The sequence below is a fragment of the Rhipicephalus microplus genome, chromosome 6 (assembly GCF_043290135.1).
Source record: "Rhipicephalus microplus isolate Deutch F79 chromosome 6, USDA_Rmic, whole genome shotgun sequence".
Taxonomy (NCBI): domain Eukaryota; kingdom Metazoa; phylum Arthropoda; class Arachnida; order Ixodida; family Ixodidae; genus Rhipicephalus; species Rhipicephalus microplus.
This window is the reverse complement of record NC_134705.1, coordinates 172,568,276-172,590,234: the sequence shown is the minus strand read 5'-3', so window position 1 is coordinate 172,590,234 and position 21,959 is coordinate 172,568,276. Positions and strand designations below refer to the sequence as shown.

General features: G+C 49.4%; 1 protein-coding gene across 2 annotated transcripts in view; it reads right to left on the bottom strand.

Annotated features, from left to right (window-relative positions):
- LOC119167151 (uncharacterized) overlaps positions 1-21,959 on the bottom strand; it is a 90,914-nt gene that overhangs the window by 8,208 nt on the left and 60,747 nt on the right. The window contains exon 2 of one of the 2 annotated variants that reach the window (XM_037418589.2): positions 19,763-20,001. In XM_037418589.2, the coding sequence (XP_037274486.2) occupies positions 19,763-19,999 (237 nt within the window). In that variant the 5' untranslated portion in view covers positions 20,000-20,001. Of the gene's footprint in view, positions 1-19,750; positions 20,002-21,959 lie in introns of both variants that reach the window. The other variant, XM_037418588.2, reaches the window with a different exon arrangement.

Below are 21,959 nucleotides of genomic sequence, written 5' to 3'. Positions count from 1 at the left end.
CGCCACCTCATCAAAATGCCCCTGCTACTTCCAGCTCGGCTCCAGTCGTTGCGGCTGCCACTCCGAACCGCACGTTCGCGCCACGATGAAACCCAGCTGAATGGCGCACTCATGATGATCGGCCCATATGTTTCACGTGCCATCGGATAGGACACATCGCTCGCCATTGCCGCAGCCGGTGGACCTAATCACCTCGACCGAGCTTCTATGATTGGCGGCCTCGCTCTGAACGTGCACCTTATGCCCCGTCCTACCGTGCTGAGACAGGTGCAGAGCATAATCCAGAACGTCGGACCAGCCGCTCGCCATCGCCCGTGCGTCGTCAGTCCCGTTCGCCCCAACCCCGCCGTTCTCGGTCTCCCTACGACCGTCGCTCGGAAAACTAGCCGGTGCAGCCCCCGGAGGTGACGCTGCATACACGACTTGGACTGCAAATTCTCTGATTACTCCCGACCAGCGGTGCAACCTCCTTACAATTCTCGTTGATGGTTTACCTATAACTGCTCTTATTGATACCGGTGCACAAATATCTGTGATGAGCTCAGACCTCCGCCGCCGCCTCCAAAAAGTTCTGACGCCTGCGATTGCACCTACAGTTCGTACAGCGGATGGGAGTACTCCTGCTGTGCTTGGAATGTGCACTGCGCGATTAACAATTTCTGAGCATCAAACTTCAGTTCTGTTCGCTGTAGTGGAAAATTGCCCTCATGACCTAATCCTTGGACTCGACTTTCTGACTTCACACGCTGCGATCATTGACTGTTCCAAAGGTCTTCTTCAGCTCGAACTACCATCCTTTTCGGAGACAGTCTCTACCAGCCCACCTCGTCTACGCTCTGTCGATTTCCTTAGACTTCCGCCGCAAGACGCAGTCCAAGTCCAACTCTCGCCATATCCTGCAGTACCCGATGGTGATTATGTTGCTGCCCCGATTTCTAACGTCGCCATGACACGCAATGTTGCACTCCCCAACACGGTGGTTACCGTTAAGGACAACCGAACTTCGTTTCCCGTCCTCAATTTCGGCCTCTCAGCGCAAGTTATTCCTCGCGGAATGTCACTTGCGCATCTTACACCACTGGTCGACCACACAGTTTCCGCTCTAACCACCAATTCGCCACCCGATTTTTCATCAACGTCGTTCTCGTCACGTTCCTGTTCCGACCTTTTCAAGCCAATGCTATCTGACAAGCTCACCTCTGAACAAGTCTCTGCTTTCTGCCATGTGCTTGCTTCTTATCAGGACATCTTTGACTTCGGCGACCGCAATTTGGGCCGGACATCTGTGGTAACCCATCGCATCGACACCGGTGACGCTCGACCCATTCGCCGACGACCCTACCGTGTGTCAGCCCCGGAGCGTGCTATTATACAGCGAGAAGTCGATAAAATGCTTGATAAGGGCATAATCGAACCCTCATTTAGTCCCTGGTCCTCACCCGTTGTACTTGTTAAAAAGAAGGACAATAGCTGGAGATTCTGTGTTGATTACCGCCATCTCAACCATATTACCAAGAAAGATGTCTATCGCCTACCGCGCATAGATGATGCACTCGATTGCTTGCACGGTGCCAAATATTTCTCTTCAATAGACCTTCGCTCAGGCTACTGGCAGATCGCTGTGGACGACAAAGACAGAGAGAAGACGGCCTTCATGACTCCTGATGGACTTTATCAGTTCAAGATAATGCCTTTTGGATTATGCAATGCCCCCGCGACATTTGAGCGCATGATGGACTCTCTCCTTCGAGGCATGAAGTGGACCATCTGCCTCTGCTATCTTGACGACGTTATTGTTTTTTCGACTACTTTCGACGACCATCTTACCCGTCTGTCCACAGTGCTTGATGTTTTTCGACGTGCCAACTTGAAACTTAACTCGTCCAAATGCCGCTTTGGGCAACGCCAAATCTGCGTACTCGGCCATCTTGTTAACGCTGCGGGCGTTCAACCAGACCCTGCGAAAATACGAGCAGTTCGCGACTTCCCCACACCCCGCTCAGCCAAGGACGTCCGAAGTTTTCTGGGACTGTGCTCCTATTTCCGTCCTTTTGTCGAGAAGTTCACTGAAGTAGCCCGTCCTCTAACCTGCCTCCTCAAAACGGATGTCGCATTCACCGGGGGCCAACAGCAAGCAAACGCCTTCTCGTCGCTCGTTGACATTCTCACCAATCCACCAGTCTTAGCACACTTCGACCCATCTGCCGCCACGGAGCTTCGTACTGACGCCAGTGGCCACGGCATAAGCGTAGTGCTCGCGCAGCGGCAACAAGGCATGCACCGCGTCGTCGCGTATGCAAGCCGACTGTTGTCGCGCTCGGAACAAAATTATTCCATCACAGAACGCGAGTGCTTAGCTCTCGTCTGGGCCATTGCGAAATTCCGACCGTACCTGTATGGCCGACCATTCTCAGTTATTACGGACCACCATGCGCTTTGCTGGCTCTCCTCACTCAAGGACCCTACGGGACGCCTTGGTCGCTGGGCGCTGCGCTTACAAGAGTACACTTTTTCCGTATCCTATAAATTCGGACAACTTCACAAGGATGCCGACTGCTTGTCCCGTTACCCAGTCGATCCCCCTGACACGAGGGAAGATGAGCAAGAGGCCCTCGTTCTTTCAATTACCGACTTCACCGACATAGCTGCTGAACAACGCCGCGACCCCTCTTTGCGTGCTATTATCAATGGTCTGCACTCTCCCCACCTTGACCACTCCTTACAACTGTTCGTTCTTCACAACGACATCTTGCACCGCTACAACACCCGCCCTGATGGTGCTGAGCTTTTACTCGTTGTTCCTGTGCATCTTCGCTCAGACGTTTTGGCCCAGCTGCATGATGCCCCCTCCGCTGGACACCTAGGGGTGTCACGCACGTATGACCGCATTCGCCGCCGATTCTTTTGGCCTGGCCTCTACCGTTCTGTGCGACAGTACGTTGCGGCATGCGACCTCTGCCAGCGCCGCAAGACACCTGCTCTGAGACCTGCTGGTACCCTCCAGCCCATTGAAGTACCAGATGAGCCATTTTTCCGAGTCGGCCTCGATCTTCTAGGACCCTTTCCCGTGTCGGCCACCGGTAATAAGTGGATTGCTATTGCTACCGACTACGCAACGCGGTATGCCGTTACACGCGCCCTCCCCACCAGCTGCGCTACTGATGTAGCCGATTTCCTTCTTCATGACATCATTCTGCGTCATGGTGCTCCTCGTCAGTTGATCACCGACCGCGGCAGCTGTTTTCTATCTAAAGTAGTCGACGAGTAGTCGACTACTTTAGATAGAAAACAGCTGCCGCGGTCGCTCGTCGCTCGTCTTGCTGTGGTTACCATCACGTCGTGTTGGTCTCAGCGAAAAACTAATGTCTCGTTACGTTGGCCCCTACCGCGTCATACGCAAGGTCACCAGCGTGACCTATGAGATAGCTCCACTCCATACCACGTCAGTACCAGCTTCAGTCCCGACCGATATAGTGCACGTCTCACGGCTTAAGCCATATTTCTCACGCCTCGAGAATTGATCGCACCGGGACGGTGCTTCTGCCGCCGGCGGGTAATGTCACGGTCTAAGTAGATGCCTGAGGATGACGACGACGAAGTGCTGAACGGGAACGTGCTCGGACTGCAGCAGCGTCGTACGCAGTAGCTCGCCAGTATATTCGCCAGTACACATTTGTTCACCAGTGTATACTTTATTCCACGTAACGATATATCTTACGCGCAAAGGTGAAACTGAAAATATACCATGCTCTTTTTCTTTCGCACATAAATTAGTGCAGTTTGGTGTGGGCAACCACGACAAAAACTAACCTAATGAAACGTTAGACCATGCAGAAAAAAATTATTAGACATGTCGCTAATTTAGATTATTTGTCATCAACACAACTTGTGTGTCGGGACTACGGTATTATTAAAGTGGAATATATGTATATCTTTCGCATTCTGCGATCCTGCTATTTCTTTTCCATTTCGTTTAAACAATTCATTAAAAATACCGCATGTCTAACTGCAAAAAATCTTTTGTTAGGAACAAGAAGCAGTGATGTTTGGATTATTCCGAGGTTTCGCAATAATTACAAATCTCAAACATTGAAATACAATTTACCAATTATTCTCAATAAATACAGTCACGTCAACAATTTTTCAATAAAAGAACTAAGATCCTTTTTTTGTAAATATAGGCTAAATTTTTTACGTTGTAAAATGTGCTGTCTGTACTATAGTACAATTTCATTTTTCTTTCAGTGTGTGCATCCATGCTGTACCGTATAGGTTATATGACATAATTCTGTCTGTATAAATTTGTTTGTCTGACATGTGATGTACATTGTATGATGCAGCACATACACAAGAAGCAAATTTGTATATATCTTCCCTGATATTTTCATCATTTATTTATTTTTATTATTTTATTTTTTGGCAATAATGGTGTTATGGTTGCTGAATTTTTCTTTTGTTTTTTCTTAGTTTTTTTTTCTTTTTGCTCGCGTCCATGTAATCTTCTGTGCTATGCTGGTATCAGAATGTTTCGTAGGATTGTATATATATGTTTTTATTACACCGTATTTGGTATTGTAATGTTATACACATCTTTGTCATTGTCCCACCTGCCTTGTATAGGGTTCACTGGCCTCGTCAAGCTGTCCATAAACAGCTTTTCGCCAGTGAACCTCTCCAGAACCTGTTTCTTTCTGGGAAAATAAAATGATTTGATTTGATTTGATTTAAGATGAGAGCAGTGGAGGCATTATCTGGGAGCCCCAACGCTGTCTTAAAAGCGCGTCGTATGTGTACTTCGAGCTTTTGTCGTTATACTTTTTTTTCCAGTTCAGCATCGCAGCCACGCATGTGATGTGACAGAGAACAAAAGTGTGGATAACTCTGATCGCGTTATCTTCACCCAGTCTTCTCTGCCGATTCATGATGCACCGAAACATTCGAAGCGCGTTCCCAATCTTGAAGGTGACGTTGTCCAGCATCACCGAGTTGGAACCATTACTTTGGATGGTGAGTCCAAGGTTGCAAATTTCGTCGACCGTAGGTACGCAGTTGCCGTCCGAATCACGTAACTCTATGCTTGGAGGGACGGGTCTGCACCAGTCTTTTGATGGGCGCCCTCATCTGGGAGGATGGTAGATAAGCAGCTCAGATTTTCTGGAAGAGCAGCGAAGTCCCATTGGGGTGAAATTGGTTTCGGTGACTGAGATTGCGTCATGCATGCGGGCTTATAACTCCGCATCTCTGTCACCAGTGCTCCAAATGGTGATATTGTCTGCGTAGATGGTATGCTCCGCGTCTGTCATTTCTCTCAGCGCACAAGAGAGCTTCGCCATAGACAAATTGAATAAGAATGGCGAAAGTACCGAGCCTTGCGGTGTCCCCTTATCGCCCAGCTCAAAGCTTTTATACACGTGCTCGCCTAACCTTGGAGTGGCCGTTCGATCCTTTAGAAAATCATTGACATGTATTGATAGAAATGTCTGCTAAGATTGTGTAAAGATATAGCGGTCGGAATGGCTTGATGTCGAACGTTGTCGAAAGCTTCCTACCTCGAGACCCAGCAGCGCCTTGGTATCTCGCGTGGGGCGATCCAGTAGACCTTTATTTATTCTCAGCATGGCGTCTTGCGTTGATAAACCCGGCCTAGATCCAATTATAGTGTAGGGGAAGTATCCCTTTTCTTCGACGTACTCTGTCAGTCGGTTAAAAATGACATGTTCGGCGAGCTTTCCTATGCAGGACGTTAGTGAGATCGGCCAGGTTTGATAGCCCCAGCGGCTTTACAGGTTTCGGGATGAGAACCGTAATTGCATGCTTTCATTCTACAGGTAAATGGCTGGTTTTCCAGGCTTCGTTGATTTGCTCAGTTAAGAAGGTGACCAAATCGTCATCTCCCCCCGATTCGGGACGCCATCGGGGCCGGCTGCAGAGTTGCTGTTGAGCTCGTGAGTTGTGGACTTCATTCTCTGTGTAGTCCGTGTCGAGCTCCGAGTTTGGGGCGCCGTCATAGATCTTCCGCAGTGAGATACTGGGTTGTCCCAATTTAAGCGGTAGGTAGCGTTTATCAAGGCCTTCAACAAGTTCTTTGGCAGTATTATGTCACGTTGCGCAGTGTACTAACTTGCTGAGCCTGATGCCTTGCACATATTTGGACTTGGTGTCATTTTCATCGAGGTGGTGTTTTACGAGCCTCCATCCACTCCCTTTTCGTATTTGCCCGTTGAGGGAGTTGCAAACTTCATCCCACTGCTATCGGCAGAGAACCACGCAGTATTCTTCAATGGTTTTGTTTAGTTCGGCGAGCTTCTTTCGCAGTCTTCGATTGAGTCGTTGGCCCTTCCACCTGGCTAGTATGGAGTGCTTGGCTTCAAGAAGGTTCGCTAGCCGGCTGTCCATTCTCTCCACCGTGGTAATTGTTCGTTCTGAGGCTGCGATGTCGGCTTTGAGCTGTTAAGTACAGCTTGCTATCGTGTGCTTTGTCGTTTCTCCTGATAAGTTTGATGACTGCGTCTGTATTTTGCGAAATTTTCCCAATCAATTAGTTTGTACTGCCTTTGCCACTTTCCTGCATCGATTCGAAGAATCTAGTAATCGCTGCCAAGGTCTATCTATGCCCGAGTTACACCAGCCGCATTTCTCAATGCCCCAGATGAAAGTCATGAAGTCAGGTGTAGTGTGACGGCATGTGGAAGTACCACACCTAGTTGGAGTTTCCGGGTCTGTGACGAGAGTGAGATCTAGATCGGACGCGGTCGTGTGAAACGCTCACCTTTGCTATAGGAATAAGCCTGGTGCCTGGTGCTTGGTGTGGGGCCTTAAAATCGCCACCTACAATTAGGAAACTTTCTTTTGCGATGCTCGCAATCTTGCCGAGCATGCTTCTGAACCCTCAATTGCCTTGTGTTTTTAGGCCTAATGTATAAATTAGTGAGAAAGATGCTTTGCTTGTTTTCTACGTGGTCGTTAGGTATAATCTCGATCATGACGTGTTCTAGATAGCACGCCGTGTGGTGGTTTTCGTGGCGAATGTACGGGATCTTCTTGCCAATGAGAATAGCGACGCCTCGGCCTTGCTCGTTTCTGTGGGTTTCGGCCTTGTAACCCGTAAGGGTAAGTTCTATTGTGAGTGTTTCTTGCAGTAAACCTACGTGTGGTTTCTCTGTTTCTGATTTAACCATCTGCAGGAGGACCGCCTTTTTTTGAGGCGATCCCCCTGCAGTTCCATTGCCAGATGCGGAAATTTCGTGCCCTATTTGTCACTGCCATGTTGACCATCATATCTCCCTTCGCTTGCAGTTGGAAGCAACTTGCAGAGGGCCATGCACGCCGATGTGCTGTGACTTCATTATCTCCGTGGCTAGTACTACCGTGTTATTCACATACATTTTTATTTTTTTGAAGTCGCGTGTTAAACATGTCCATTTTCTCATTCACTTGCACCATGCTCTCGTTCACTAGTCTCATTCATGGCGTCCATGGCGTCCTTGACGTCTAATCGCTCACGACCGTTCGCGGTTGCGTTACAGCTCGCTTCGTTGGAGCGGGGGATTCTTCGCAACGTTCTCCCCGTCTCGCAATCTCAAATGCTCGGGGAGTTTCGACATAGGTTGGTGGTTCGGGAGTGCTCGTTGGCGTACTGCTGTTCGCTTTACGTGCCTCGGATAACTTGTGGATTAGCTTGGTATAGACCACATTAAGGTCTCTTAACTTCTCATCTAACATAGCTATCCGTTCTTTATTAGTGTGACGGAACTCACGGTTTTACTTCGGCGCAGTCGTCGTGGCGCCTCTGACTTTATCTGCACACGTGCCGTCTCCTCCGTTGTTCTTTCCCGTTAAACGCACCTGTGATCCTGAGCGACTACTGCTTGTGGTCGACGTCCTCGCAGGTGTGCGGCTCCGCGATCGAGAACGGGAGTGGCTGCGTGTCGACGTCTTCGACGTAGATCGACCTCGCTCTGTCCGTTGTCTTCCTCCAGCTCTGCCTGACCTTGTTGCTCCGACTACGCTCGTTGTCGTCGTGCGCCCACTACATGCGGAACGAGATAACGTCTCCAGCCCACCTTGTCCGCCGTCATGTGCAAGCCACAGCACAGCTTGCATTGCGGATCATGAGATGATGTGGGGTCGAAAATTCCGCAGCCTCTGCATTCGGTGGAGCCCGGATCAGGGCAAACGTCCGCACAACGGCCGAGTTCCCCGCATACGTAGCATATGTCCACGTGTCTGCGATATAAGTAGCAGGGTACCAAAGTGAGTCCAAATGCCACGAAGTACGGGACGTGAAGTCCATCAAACACAACGATCACTGATTCTGAGTTCTTGATTCTTTTCACCACAAGTGCCAAGGGGTTGCGGGCGTTCACGATGTTTTTTTCAATCGTCCCATGGTCGTCAGCAGTCTCGATCTGTCGAATTACCCCTTTGCAGGTGTCGCTTCGGGCATCTTTGTAAAAGCTTACTTCGTACTTTTTTTTCCGGCTATCTGAATAGCCCCTACGTTCGCGTACTTATCTGCATTTTCTCTGAACGGCGTGCTTGCCACCATGATATTTTGCGTCATGTTGGGGCAAATAACATCCTCCGTGGTCTGAACTGAACGAAGATTTGCTGCTGTTACAAGGGCTTTGCCCACCAAGATAGGTCCGACCTTTTGTATGTTAGAGCCATCCTTCGGGCGAAACACTATCTTGATGTTGTCTTCCGGTAATGATGGAAAGCGTGAGGCTCCGATCGCACGATTCATGGTGTTCGGAGGCGTCCGAGAGGAGCTCACCTGTCCGCTGCTGGGATGATTTTGTTGCTGCATAAGTTTCGCAGTAGTTTCGGCGCGTTCCTTCTTCGTTTTCCGGCTGCTTACCACTTTCCAACCCGTGTTGTCCGCGGCGAAACCCGCCTCTTCGTATGCTGCGACCTCTTGTTCATCAGATGTGGATGAATCACCCAGCGTTGCTTGTAGATCCTCCGCCGAGCTGTCCATTTCGTCGGTATAGTAGACGCCATTCACGTCTCGCGCCTTGCGCAAAGGGCGGGTGTACGCTTTGCCGAGCTAGGCCCACTAGGGGCGAGGCCTAGCTTGCCGCCAATGTGACGCGAACACAAAACCCCGGATGAAATGCGTAAGTATGGAACCTCCGTGGTGAATTTGGCGTCCGGGTGATCCTGGCAACTTCAGACACTCGCTCGCACTCTTTTTAGACCGATCAAACAGTCATAATCAACAAAAAAACATTTGAAGTGTGGCAGACAGTTAGCGACGCGGTTTGTCGCGTCGACGGCCGGCCATCCGCGTCTCCCAGGAAGCGCGCCAAGAGCGAACGCATTTTAACGCAACAGCGAACGCGGCCTCCTTTCCCCCGAGAGCACGCATCTCGTTGGTCACATCTGCCTGAATTTATTGTGCAGTTGTTGTTTACAATCGTGTGTTATTGCCTCGTTGAACTGAAAGACATGTGCTTGGAACCAAAGCAATGTGAGTGTGCAGCTTCGTGGCGCATTTTCAGTCTAAAATTTGTAAATAAATGCGCATTAGCGAGTAGAGATAGCGGTTGCATCCAGAGGGTCTTACATGTTGACCCATTTTCGCATCACGTCCATACCGTAGTGCTGTTAACGTTTTACGTCAGCCACTACAATGTCACTGCTCACTTAAACGTCTGGAAGAGGATGAATGCCTGACTATGTGCGGCGCAGCGACGTTACCAGAATTGAGGGCCGCTATCCAGTCAATGCCACCAAACTCGGCTCCCGGTGCGGACGGCCTCACAGCGGGCTTCTACGCCACCTTTTTCGAGAGCCTATGTGAACCGCTCCTAGCCATAGTCAACACGGTCCTCGAGGGACACGCGAAACCTGCCTCCTTCGGCATGGGGCGCGTAGTCCTCATTCTTAAAGAAGGTGCACCGCCGAACGACCCTGCCTCTTGGCGCCCGATCACGTTGTTAAATGTAGACTACAAGATCGTGGCGTCAATCTTGAACAGCCGACTAAAGATCTTTCTGCCGGATATTATTGCTCCACACCAGGCTTGCGCAGTCCCGGGCAGATCAACGTTTACCAACCTGACCACGACAAGGGACGTGTTCCAGTGCGCTTCGGAGAAAAGAGTCACTGAAGCCTTTTTTTCACTTGATCAGGCCAAGGCTTTCGATAGGGTCAGGCACGCCTACCTGTTCGAAAACCTGCGAGAGTTTGGCCTACCGGCAAACTTTGTACAAGTGATAAGGCTCCTGTACTCAGACCTCAGGTGCCACGTAGTAGTAAATCGCTCCACGACGGACACCTTTCAGTACACGAGAGGGATCAGGCAGGGGTGCCCGCTTGGCCCAACCCTCTTTGTACTCGCGATAGAGCCGCTACTTACATCCCTGGCAAGCGACGCGCACATCCGGGGCCTTCCCCTCACAGGAACTGTGGACCTGAAAGTCCTCGCATACGCTGACGATATCTCCCTTTTTGTGCGAGATCCAAGCAGTCTCGAGCGCTTTCACCAGGTATTCGCGTCATACGCCCTAGCATCAGGTGCACAGCTAAATGAGAGGAAGTGTAAAGCCCTCCTATTCGGCCATTTCCCGGCGCACGTGATCGGCAACTTCGAGGTAGTCACCGCTGTTAAGGTCCTCGGTATATAATTTTCCCGCGAGGGAGTTACGGCCTCTACGTGGTCCCGAGTCGTGGACAGGGCTGCACAAGTCTCAGAGAGCGCTAGCCTACAAGGCCTGACGCTATGCGAGAAAGCAGTAGCCGTCAAAACAAGCATTTGCGCCCTAGCCTCGCATGCGAGCCGAGTAGCGGTGATGCCCACAAGAACAGCAAGCCAGTTTACCAAACTCATTAACGCATACCTCTGGGATGGGAAACCGCCACCATTGAAGCAAAACTTGCTACAACTGGCAGTGTCAGAAGGGGTCTCGGCCTACCACATGTGTTGACCACGAGCAGAGTCCTGGCCCTGAAAACCGCCCGCATGCTCGCGCGCGCGAGCGATTGCGTAGGGCGCAACCTACTCCTCTACTGGAGTGGAGTGAAGCACGACTGGCTGGATGCAGGCCACCACATTGGGCCCTTTGCTGAGGCACCCGCGCCCTTCTATAAAACGGCGTCGGCTACCTGGCGCATGTTGAGGCAAGAAGTGCCCGAAGGCGATGTGGATGAGGACCAGCCAGCGCGCATCGTTGAAGCCATCACGCGGAAGCAGCTGAGCGACACTGAACAAAAACGAGCCGAGCGCGCGAAGCGCGAATTACTCTCGCTCCGTTGCAGCACCCCCCGTGATGCACAGGATTTCCTCCTGAAAAAGGCCTGGGCCGTCCTCCCCACCAGACAACGCCTGCATAAATTTGGAATAGTCCCGGATGCACGTTGTCCGAACTGTCACACAGTTGAATCGCAGGATCACGCGTTGTTCCAATGCGTGGCGGTGAAACCCGTGTGGCGGATGGTAGCCCACTCCTTTGGTATCCGCCCACCTCCTTACCACAAGCGCAACAAAGGTGCCTTCGGCCAACTTGTGCTGATCTTCACGATGCTGTCTATTTGGCAAAGGAGATCGCTAGCGGAGGCGCGTAGAAAGGCTGTCCGGAGCGCGTTTCCGGTAGTCTCGCGTATCCGGCGGTTGCTATGGGCCCACCTATCCGGCGAACTCGAGGCCAGCGGCGAGGAAATCTTCCTTCGTCGCTGGCATACCAAATTCTTTTTTCTGAGGAATGGCAAGCTAGCCGCCCCAATCACTACCTGGTGACCCCCCCTCCCGCTGTCTAGCACATGCAGAAGGGGACTTGTATATATATATATATATATATATATATATATATATATATATATATATATATATATATATCTGTATATCTGTATCACCTTTTTCATTTCATCACCCCATTGTCGTTGTTATTTGTAATCGATTCGGGCAAAGTGTGCTGGTCGACACTTGAGTTAAATTTTGTATAGCGCCTTCTTCATTGATTGGCGCCTTCAGTCAGTTTTTTACGCGCAGATTGTTGCTGATGCCTTATTTGGGGGGAGACAAGAGCCCCCCCCCCACTCCCTTGTACCCCCCCCCCCGGCGCCCCCCAGCCTCAAGGCCTCTTTTATACCTCCGGGCATGCACTTACTGTGTACGAAAGCAGCATTGTTTCAGGCGACAAAAAAGAAATAATACCTAGAGTTGTACAGCGCTAAGTCGCTACTTGTTCCCACCGCGTGTTGAGAAGACCTACCGCCGCGCATGATTAAGCCTTCTGGAGCCCCACGCGCTGTACAGTAAATAGAGGGGTACATTCCCCCACATACATTGTACCTCGGTAGTGGTGCTTTCCTGATTGTACATGCACCCTTTGTAGTCGTGAAGCTCGATGTTTTTGTCATGTACTTTATCCTTGGTTGGAAGTCAATAAACTTCTCTTTCTTGCTCACGGGACGGCTCTGTGCTCTCCCATAGTACCAAGTACTCTAAATCATACACCATTTATATAAACACACAATATACCGTGCGTTAGTTGAGGAGGCAGCGCAAGAGGCCTACGGTACGGCTTTATGATCTTCCATAGTAGAGTACCTATAGTACTCTAAATAGTTAACCCCTTTTTCTAAGCCCACAATGATGACGTAGCTTTTTTGCACAATGTTTAGTTCTTGATTCGATCAGGCACGTGAAGGGATTATAATTTATTTAAACAGTACTTTTAATCAATTTATGTTGTGGCGAATGAAGTGCGACTGCGCTGCGGCCTCGTGGCTACACCACTGTGAGCCGGTGAGTAGCTATATACTCCACCTGTTTGCGATGAATTGTAATCTGAGCCATTCGGAGCCGCTTTTGCCCATCTTTAACTGCAACAGAAGGAGTGCTCGGAGCAGCCACTTTGAACGCTAAAGATCGCAGCGCCACAATCAGTTTGATGATGTAGCATTGGGCTCATTTATCGAAGTTCGTTTCAAGGATTCCACAGTTCTCAGTTTCTTAATTTTCTATGTCTGCTTTAGAACAATTTACCTCAAATTTTGAAAGTCCCCCCCTCCCCTCCCAAGACTCCAAATGGATAAAAATGTCGCTAGCACGACTGAAAAGACGCTAAATTTAGCAACTTTCCTGCTAAGCTACCACCCCTACCATATCTCCGCTTCGGAGAAAAATGTCAAATGGAGTTCCTCGCTGCGGCTGGGACAACTTATTGCTCTCCCATACTAGAGTACGCCGAACTCTAAATTGTCGAGCATTTGTTTTAAATACAGCAGTAGTAGTATCAGTAGTATAAAAACTTCATTATGTACAAGAGAAAACAGGCTAGAACCCCACAGCCTCGTAGATAACATAAGGGTGAAAATCGTAGCCTGTCCGGCTGGGTGGTGCCTCTATTCCAACGCCCCACTGGCACAAGCCATCCGTTCAGCTCTTTAGATCAGTCGTGGCTGATCTTCTGGGGCCGAGCTGGACAGCAGTGGCTCCGATTCGTCCCACGCGCTATTTGTGTCGTGCTCTTCTCCATGCTCGGAACGCTACCACGTGATGTGAAAAAAGTGTTGGTGCGGCTTCACGCCACGGACATAAGTTTCTGTACGCCGTGGGAAGATCAGGTGGAGAGTGTGCAGATTTATGTAATGGCGAATTCCATTGGGAGAGCAGGAGAACTCAAAAGCACGCTTAAAGTGCTCTCTTCAGAGCAGGCGTGTTTCAGCGGTCAAACAGGTGCAGGAGCACTGTCATCCATTGGTAGAGCGAGAGTGCTTTTTGTTGCGCCGAGAGCGGCCAGGAACAGTTTGCAGTGCTCTCGCTTGAAAAGCGGAGTAGGCGCAGTACGACGAGTCACGTGGTCCGTGAACGTCACAGCCTCCAAATTTTTCTTCAGCCTTCAAGCGCGGCGGCAATGGTAGCAACCATGTGTACTTTGACACCGCTGTTTTGAACGGATGGCTGCGATGGGAGCTGGACGTTTGCAGAATGAATCTTTGCACAAGCACACTAGGTATTAGGATAATGACGAATATGTGACTGACCGATTTCACGCGTATTTTGCTGCTGCCCCACAAAGAATATGCCGGGGCTTGGAATGTTTCAGTCACATGACATCTCTACTCGTCACCTTTTCACCAGTTCCCCGGGAGCGAGGTGCGTTCCAGTGGCAGGTTGAGTGGCCTTGCTCTCAGTGCTCTGCCCCCCCCCCCCCTCCTCAGTGCCCTGCCCTTCTGCACCTGTTCTCTCAAAGGAATTCGCCATAAGTGTTAGTCCGTAAACTTCGTAGTACGGTCGCCTCCACAGCGCTGAGTTTGCCATGCGGAGGTGGAGAGGTCTGTCTACCTTCCCTATATTATATAAGAATCGTTGCGTAGCATGCAGTCTAGGGGAATAGCGTCCTCTACTGCAGAATTCGGGGTGGCTTGGTGGTTGTTAAATCCTCGAGCCGACTCCTCAGCATACAAGTTCTCAGTCACACCCCCGTGCCCCGGTTCTCATGTCACAGTGTGGTCGTATTCCACTGTGGGGCCCCGTTTATTCCCAACAGAGTTCGCGAAAAAAAAATTAGATAAACCCCCTGGTTAGTCTCGCGCCGATAGGCACGGCTCACCACTAGAATATCTAGTTTTCTAGATCATTTCTCACATGTCAAAACACATGTCGTTAAAACTGGGACGACGGCTTACAGCACTGCCATCTCGAATTAGATATGACACTTTACATCGACTTCGTTTCAGCTAAGCACGCAGGTTAGATAATAAAAAAAAATATACGGCAGCTCCACTACTACGAAACCAGAGAAAGTGCGTCGCACGTGTTTCATACGAATCCCGTTCGTAATGTACCCACTTCTCTGTTTACCAGCACGAGTAGAATTTTGCTACAAACTCGGTGTGCGACATGTGCGTAGAGTTTCCCAAAATTAACTAGAAGGCACTGCGGCACTGCGATCGTTCAGCGACCATGGGAATGATGGGTAGTAGTACACACATTTGCCTAGTCTTCGTACTTGCGAATGGCGAATCGTACTTGCGGCTTCGTTTAATGCCGGTTACGGTTTTGTTTTGAAGGAAAGAACTAACCCTTTTGAACTTGGTGACTCCATTCAAAATGATAAGCGTGAAAGAACAAGGTTGTGAAGCGCAAACGCTAAACATTTACTAATTTATTTGTTGTGAAAAAAGCAGCCCTAAGCCACATGAACACACACAGAGCTAGAAGCAGGTCAGAAGTACAAAAATTAGACAAATGTGTGTACTACCCATCATTCCCATGCTCACTGAAGCGCCGTGCGTTGCAGCTCCCACAGATACTAGCGCCAGAGTTCCCTCTAGTGTATATTAGAAACTCTATGATGTACGGTATACTTTTTGCTATGCGTTACCCACTTTATGCTTGTTACGGCAGCCGAGATACGCGTAGTCAACAGCGAGTTACGTCAGGTTGTTTCTCCCATCCGACGTCGTCACTTAGTGAAGCAACGCCGACGCTACAGTGGCTAGAATGGGGAGGTTTGATGAACGCGCTGGCTAGCGCATAGCGCCTTGAGAGGAAGCCGCCAGGTGGCGCTGGTACACGTTTGCAAATCAGGGAGTACAAGGTGATATGGGATGGACATCATTTGAGGGCAGGGAAGCTAGCAGTAAGATAAAATTTGAGAAGCGATTGAGAGAAATGGGGGAGGAGCGTTGGGCTAGGAAGATGGAAGCGAACTAGGAAATTGACTGGTAAATACTTAGAAAACAGCAGGTGGCCAAATCAAAAAGAACTATCGGTTAAGAAGAAAGTGAAGGAAACGGAGACTGACATGTGGAGAATGGGCATGATTAAGAAGTCCGCACTAGAGATCTATCGAACTTTTAAGCAGGAGATTGCCAAGGAAAGAATCTACGATAATACTCGGGGTAGTTCTCGACTGTTTGAGGCCAGGACGGGAGTACTGCGAACCAAGACATATCGGGCCAAATACGAAGGGGTAGACACAGTATGCAGTGCGTGTGGAGAGGAAGGAGAAACTGCCGAACACTTGATAATGTTCTGTAAAGGGCTTCACCCTATAGTTCAGGATGATGGCGCAGAGTTTTTCAAAGCACTGGGGTTTAGGGACCAGGAGGGCAAAATAGACTTTAAGCAAGTAGACTTAACTAGAAGGAGGTTATCTGATTGGTGGCTAAAGTCAAAGCACGAGTGAAAATTAAACTCTTCACTGCAAAGTACGAATCCTCAAACTCATTATGTAAAGGAAAAAAAAAGATAATTGTAATGGTTAGTTCACTAAGTATTACGGCTAGGTGGCGTTAGCCGCCGCCCGATCTAAAGGGTACAGCCACATCCATCCATCCATCCATCCATCCATCCATCCGTCCGTCCGTCCGTCCGTCCGTCCGTCCGTCCGTCCATCCGTCCATCCGTCCATCCATCCATCCATCCATCCATCCATCCATCCATCCATCCATCCATCCATCCATCCATCCATCCATCCATCCATCCATCCATCCATCCATCCATCCATCCATCCATCCATCCATCCATCCATCCATCCATCCATCCATCCATCCATCCATACGTCACCAAAGGCGGTGAAGCGCTGAGCAAAGACGGGAATCAACCACGCGCGCTGGCAATGTGAAGCATTTAAAATATATATTTTTGGCTCGTGCATGGCGTCAAATGGCGACCGAGAAAATATGTTGATTACCTTCTGGAATTACAGGAGGCTTCTGGAATTAGCTTCGGGAATTAACTGAATTAGCTTCTGAAATTACAGTTCAGCCGCGGGTGCGCGACTGAACTGAAATATTTGACTGGGCCTAAAATGAGCGCGTGACGGTACTGAAACATTTTATTGATGTGAAGTGGTGGAAGGGTGGTACGATGAACACAGTTATGAGCCATTGCTTGCAACACTTTTCACGCCGAACCATCATTTCCTCAAGCACTAATCTGTAAATAAAGCCCCATCATTCGTAACTTCAAACTCAGAAACGAGAATCACGAGTGGTATCTGTATGAAAACCATTTATTTTTTGCATGTGTTTACAACAATGCATTCTTAATCATTAGTCGCAAGTCTCTTTTTTTATCTCCAAGAAAAAAAAAACTCCAGGCCTGCGTGGAAGGTGCAGCACAGTCAAAGCGAAAGCTAGAAGAGTGACTTTTCAGAGCCTCTTCTAAACACTCACAGGTAACTGCTGCAAGCACACTTGCTTGGTATCCACTACGGCAAAAGCTTTTGGGTAGTAGGCCAGCATTGGCCCTGCTATTTTTTGTAATTCTACTGAGATGCCTGGAATCCGCTAGACACTTGCAAATAATTCTGTGCCAATTGTTCCTGCAGTGGCTGATGACGATGAGGAATTATGCCCGAAGTGTGTATGCGCCACAGTTAATAACTGAACAAAAACAAGCTTTTGTAATGAGTTGGAGCATCGGACGACCCACTAGTTACGCTATTCGCATTGTGCGACGACTGCTTTGATCGCCACTCGTGGGAGGCGGTCAGTGTATGTTTCGTACGCGCGTGACCATACGCGTTGTGGCCCGAGAGGGATCCGTCGCCGCGACATACAGGCCCTGGAACGCGGTGCACATTGGTCGGACAAGGTAACACGCATTGTCTTGAATAACGAAGTGGACGGTGTCTCGTATACCGAACCAGTTTGCCAGCACCAAACGCTGTAAGGCTTCAATGATGGTGAGTGACGCGAAGACCGCCGTAACCTGGTACGTCCGACAATCACGTCCCGCATGACGCTCAGTTGGGTTCTGGCAGTCATACCAGAAGTCTTGGAAACCAGAAGTCGGCACTGCGCAGGTGTTATGCAACCCTTTTAGAGGGAAGCACGCTTGCCGAGTTGTACCCATTTGTTGAGTGCACCGCAACGTGTTCCCAGTGTTTGAATCCTAATCTATAACTTTTAAGTATTTCTGTTCTTATGGCTTTTGAAAGAATACCTCTCAAAAGCTGCACGGGAAATATGCACGGCCATTGAGGGGTCCCACGTGTAGGAAAATCAAAGCAACAGCTGTAAGCACTTACATGTCGTCGTGGCTGAAAGTAGTGTATTAAAATATTCACAGTACCGACTAAGCCTCTTTTCCTTAAGAAACAGGTGTGAACGTATACATCATTCACCGTCGAGTTCATGATCTTACGGCGTGTTTACCTCCATTGCCAGTACTTATTTGAATGAACACTAACTGGAAAACGATCCACAGTTAATGTCGTTTTTATGCAGCGATTAGCGCAGTTTCGAATCCCGCGAATAAGTGCAGCTAAACTAATCCGAAACCCGTGTAAGTGCGTAGCACGGACATCCAAGCCATTGAGGCTCGTAGTGTTCCCACAGCTTCGTTGGACACAGCGTCGACTGCTCTGCTGTTTCAGGTAAGCTTGTAGGTTTTCCCGGGAATGAGTATAGAATACTATCAGGGAGATTTGCAAGCTCGGTGTGATCGCTCGCTGGATTTCGTGCCGACCGGTTGTGCCCTCGCGATCTCCGACGACAGTGCAGCTCTGGCCGACTAGGCTGGTCCTACGCCACCTCCTGACGCCGGTCCCCGACGACGACGACAGCGTAGCTGTGGCCGACTGGATTAGTACTGTACCATCTCTTGTTGCCGACAAGAGCTTTCGTCAGTGGTGCCCCGTCCTCGGACTCGTGGGACCATGTTCATCTTTCCTATCTTCTCTTTACTTCCGTCGCTCCCTGTCCGTGCGCCTATCTCTATATATATGTATACCTTTTAATCCCATCCTTTTTTATCCCTCCTTACCGCGATCCCTTGTGAACTACTGCTGAGGTGTCTCGCCAGATGCATACAGTTACGGGACTCACTTTTCTCTTCTTTTCCCTCTTATAACCACATAAGTGAGGCATGCGCGTTACTTTTTGAAGGCGCTTTTTCGAATTAGTGCTTGTCACGGCAGTTGAGATACGTGCAGTCTGCAGCGAGTTCTGTCTGTCTGTTCCCTTTTTAGGTGTAGTGACAAAAGCACCAGGCAACTGCTGGTTGGAGGAGCGATCGCACCTTTGGCATGGCGGTGCCGCTGTCTCATGCGCGTCATGGGTATCAGTCGATTTTTTCTAAAGCGTTTTTAGCGGCTTCAAGTTAACTATTGTGATCACGTGTTGGTTACTTCATGTGTTAGCTTGTTTGTTTATACAAACCCGGCTTTGCGCTTTGCTTGCCTCATTTAATATTCAGCCTGTATTCACCACTCGATTTTGAGCGTGATTACGCGAAAACGGGATGCCAGCGAATGTAAATAATTATTTACAGAAGAAGGCGTTACACACGGACGAACGCTGCACTTTCAACTGGGCTTTACTGGAAGCTCGTGCGGCAATGTAATTTCCTGTAAAGCACAGTTGGAAGACGAGTGTTCATTCGTATGTGTAGCACCTTCTTCTTGTCTAGGTGTTTAGTCTATTCGGTGGCACCTTCTATTCAAGTTCTTGTAATACACATATCTATGCTATATGGTTTACCCTATACTTTTCCCCACTTCCGTTTCCTATTCCCTTGCTATACTTTACCCGCTGACTCATGAGGCTTGCCGCTTGCTATACTATATATGCTATACTATACCATACTGTAGCGTTGCGATACTATACTAGCCCTCCTCGCCCTCTTCCTCCTCAGTTTCCTTTCCCAATGCTTTATCATCTCTCTCCTCCTTCGGTCCCTCTGCATTTCACTTCACTTTCCCATTCAATTATAAGTACGTTTATAGGCTAGCGAGAAATCTAATGGCACACGCGTATGTTTCTAAACGGCGCATCTCATAGACCACACCTGCTTGATCACCTTGACTACGTCCTGCGGTGTCGATGCTCGGGCAACGTCCTTGCGCTTCCGCGCGTAGAAGTGGAGCGTGCTCCACGGACCCCGGGCTTCTCGAAATTCGGCAGGGCTCGCGCTCAGGGGCGTAGTCGGTGCCGGGTCACCCTCGCGCGTCGACGCCGGCAGCGCCGGTCCCGGAACCAGAACCACCAGCAGGAGTAGTCCGTAGACCTCGGCGTGTCTGTGTCCGCGGATAGCCATGCCTGTAAAGCAGAAAAAAAAAGGGGGGGGGGGGTAGCTTATGAATACCGGAATTTGATTGATATGTGGGGTTTAACGTCCCAAAACCACCATATGATTATGAGAGACGCCGTAGTGAAGGGCTCCGGAAATTTAGACCACCTGGGGTTCTTTAACGTGCACCCAAATCTGAGCACACGGGCCTACAACATTTCCGCCTCCATCGGAAATGCAGCCGCCACAGCCGGGATTTGAACCCACGACCTGCGGGTCAGCAGCTGAGTACCTTAGCCACTAGACCACCGTGGCGGGGCAATACCGGAATTTGTAACAGCAAAAATTCCAAGCGCGCTCCAAAATTCAGTCAACCGGACCATCGAATGCCAGATACGTGGCGTGAGCGATACTTCGAATTACCATCACCCCCATCACCATCATCGTCGTCGCAGACTGCAAGGCGAAACCTTTTCATCCTGCGTCATTAGCTCGCCCGTGTATTCACGTTACTAAGTGTCTCCCATGTCTTGCCAAAGAACTCGGTCCTGAGGTTGTTGCTGGCAGGTTATGGCCGCAGTGCCAATCTCGTCGGCTCGCCTATAACATCTAGCTTCCTCTTCAGCCGCTTGCCGTCTCTTGGAATCAAGGCCCCCGGGCACCTTCCCTCCTCAAACCACACCCTCTCCTTGCGCCCCCTCCTCTCCCCAGTTTGCCAACGTGATGTAGGTTAGGGTGGGGTATAATGCAAGAAAATATTTCCAATAGTGAGCATTTATTTTTATTTCACTACTTGCAATCAAACATAAATGCGGATACCATGGCCGTCCAGTGGCCGTAGAGAAAAAAGTTTCGAAACTTTTTTTTGGGTACAAGGTATGTGCTACATAAACATTGACATGTTGCCACTGTTCAAAACATTATTTTAAAAATAAATAAGAAATGCTCAAAATGTCTCATTTTTCGCCAACGTGCGGAAAAAACGAGACGGTGCGAAAAAAATCCATTCCTCCAGTTTTTGCAGTAGAAAGACTTGAAGGCTACTCTGTGGGCCCTTACGCAGTCATAAGAAGCCCAGTTCTTGGACTATACACATTGAACCTATAGACAGAACGTGGCGTTGTGTGGCTCCCAAACTCCTTGCAGATCAAACAAAGCCAGCCTTTCTTCGTGCTAATGTGATCTTTTGTTGAACACTTGCACCTCAATGGATTATTCAACAACTGCGGGCTAGATACGCTTTGACGCATCTCCTTCGCCTCTTTTTGGCGTTTTGATGCAGAACTGCTCAGGCGTTTCATGGTTTTTAACTTCGTCCGTCGGGCTTTGCGAGACAATAAATCTAAAGCTGTGATAGATTCAGATTTTCTAGCGCTTCTTTTTTTATTTTTCAATCAGGGTATTGAAGAAACGTTATTAAAACTAAATCCCAAGACGTTTTGTGAACGAATTGATTTCGAGATTCCGCCATTTTTAAGCGTCTCTTGAAGGCATCCATGGTAACACGAAAAAAAATCTCGATGCAGCCACGTGGTTTCACGTGCGTTACCGTAAGCTACGGCAGCTTGATTTATATGTGGGGTTTTAACGTCCTAAAACCCCCATATGATTATGGGAGACGCCATAGAGTAGAGAGTCCCGGAAATCTCGATCACCTGGAATTCTTCAACGTGACCCAAATCTGAGCACACGGGCCTACAGCGTTTCCGCCTCCATCGGAAATGCAGCCGCCGCAGACGGGATTCGACCCCGCGACCTGCGGGTCAGCAGCCGAGTACTTTAGCCATTAGAAAACCGTGGCGGGGCGGAGCTACGGCAGCACACCACGATAACAGCACACAACGGCATGAGCCGTCTGAGTGCACCGCACATGGCAATAGAGAGTTTTAGTACTGCGTACGCTGCGTACGTGGCGGCGTTGCGTACGTAACGACGCCACGTTCTGCGTAGTTCGCATGCGCAGACCGCAACGCGCACGTATCGCGTT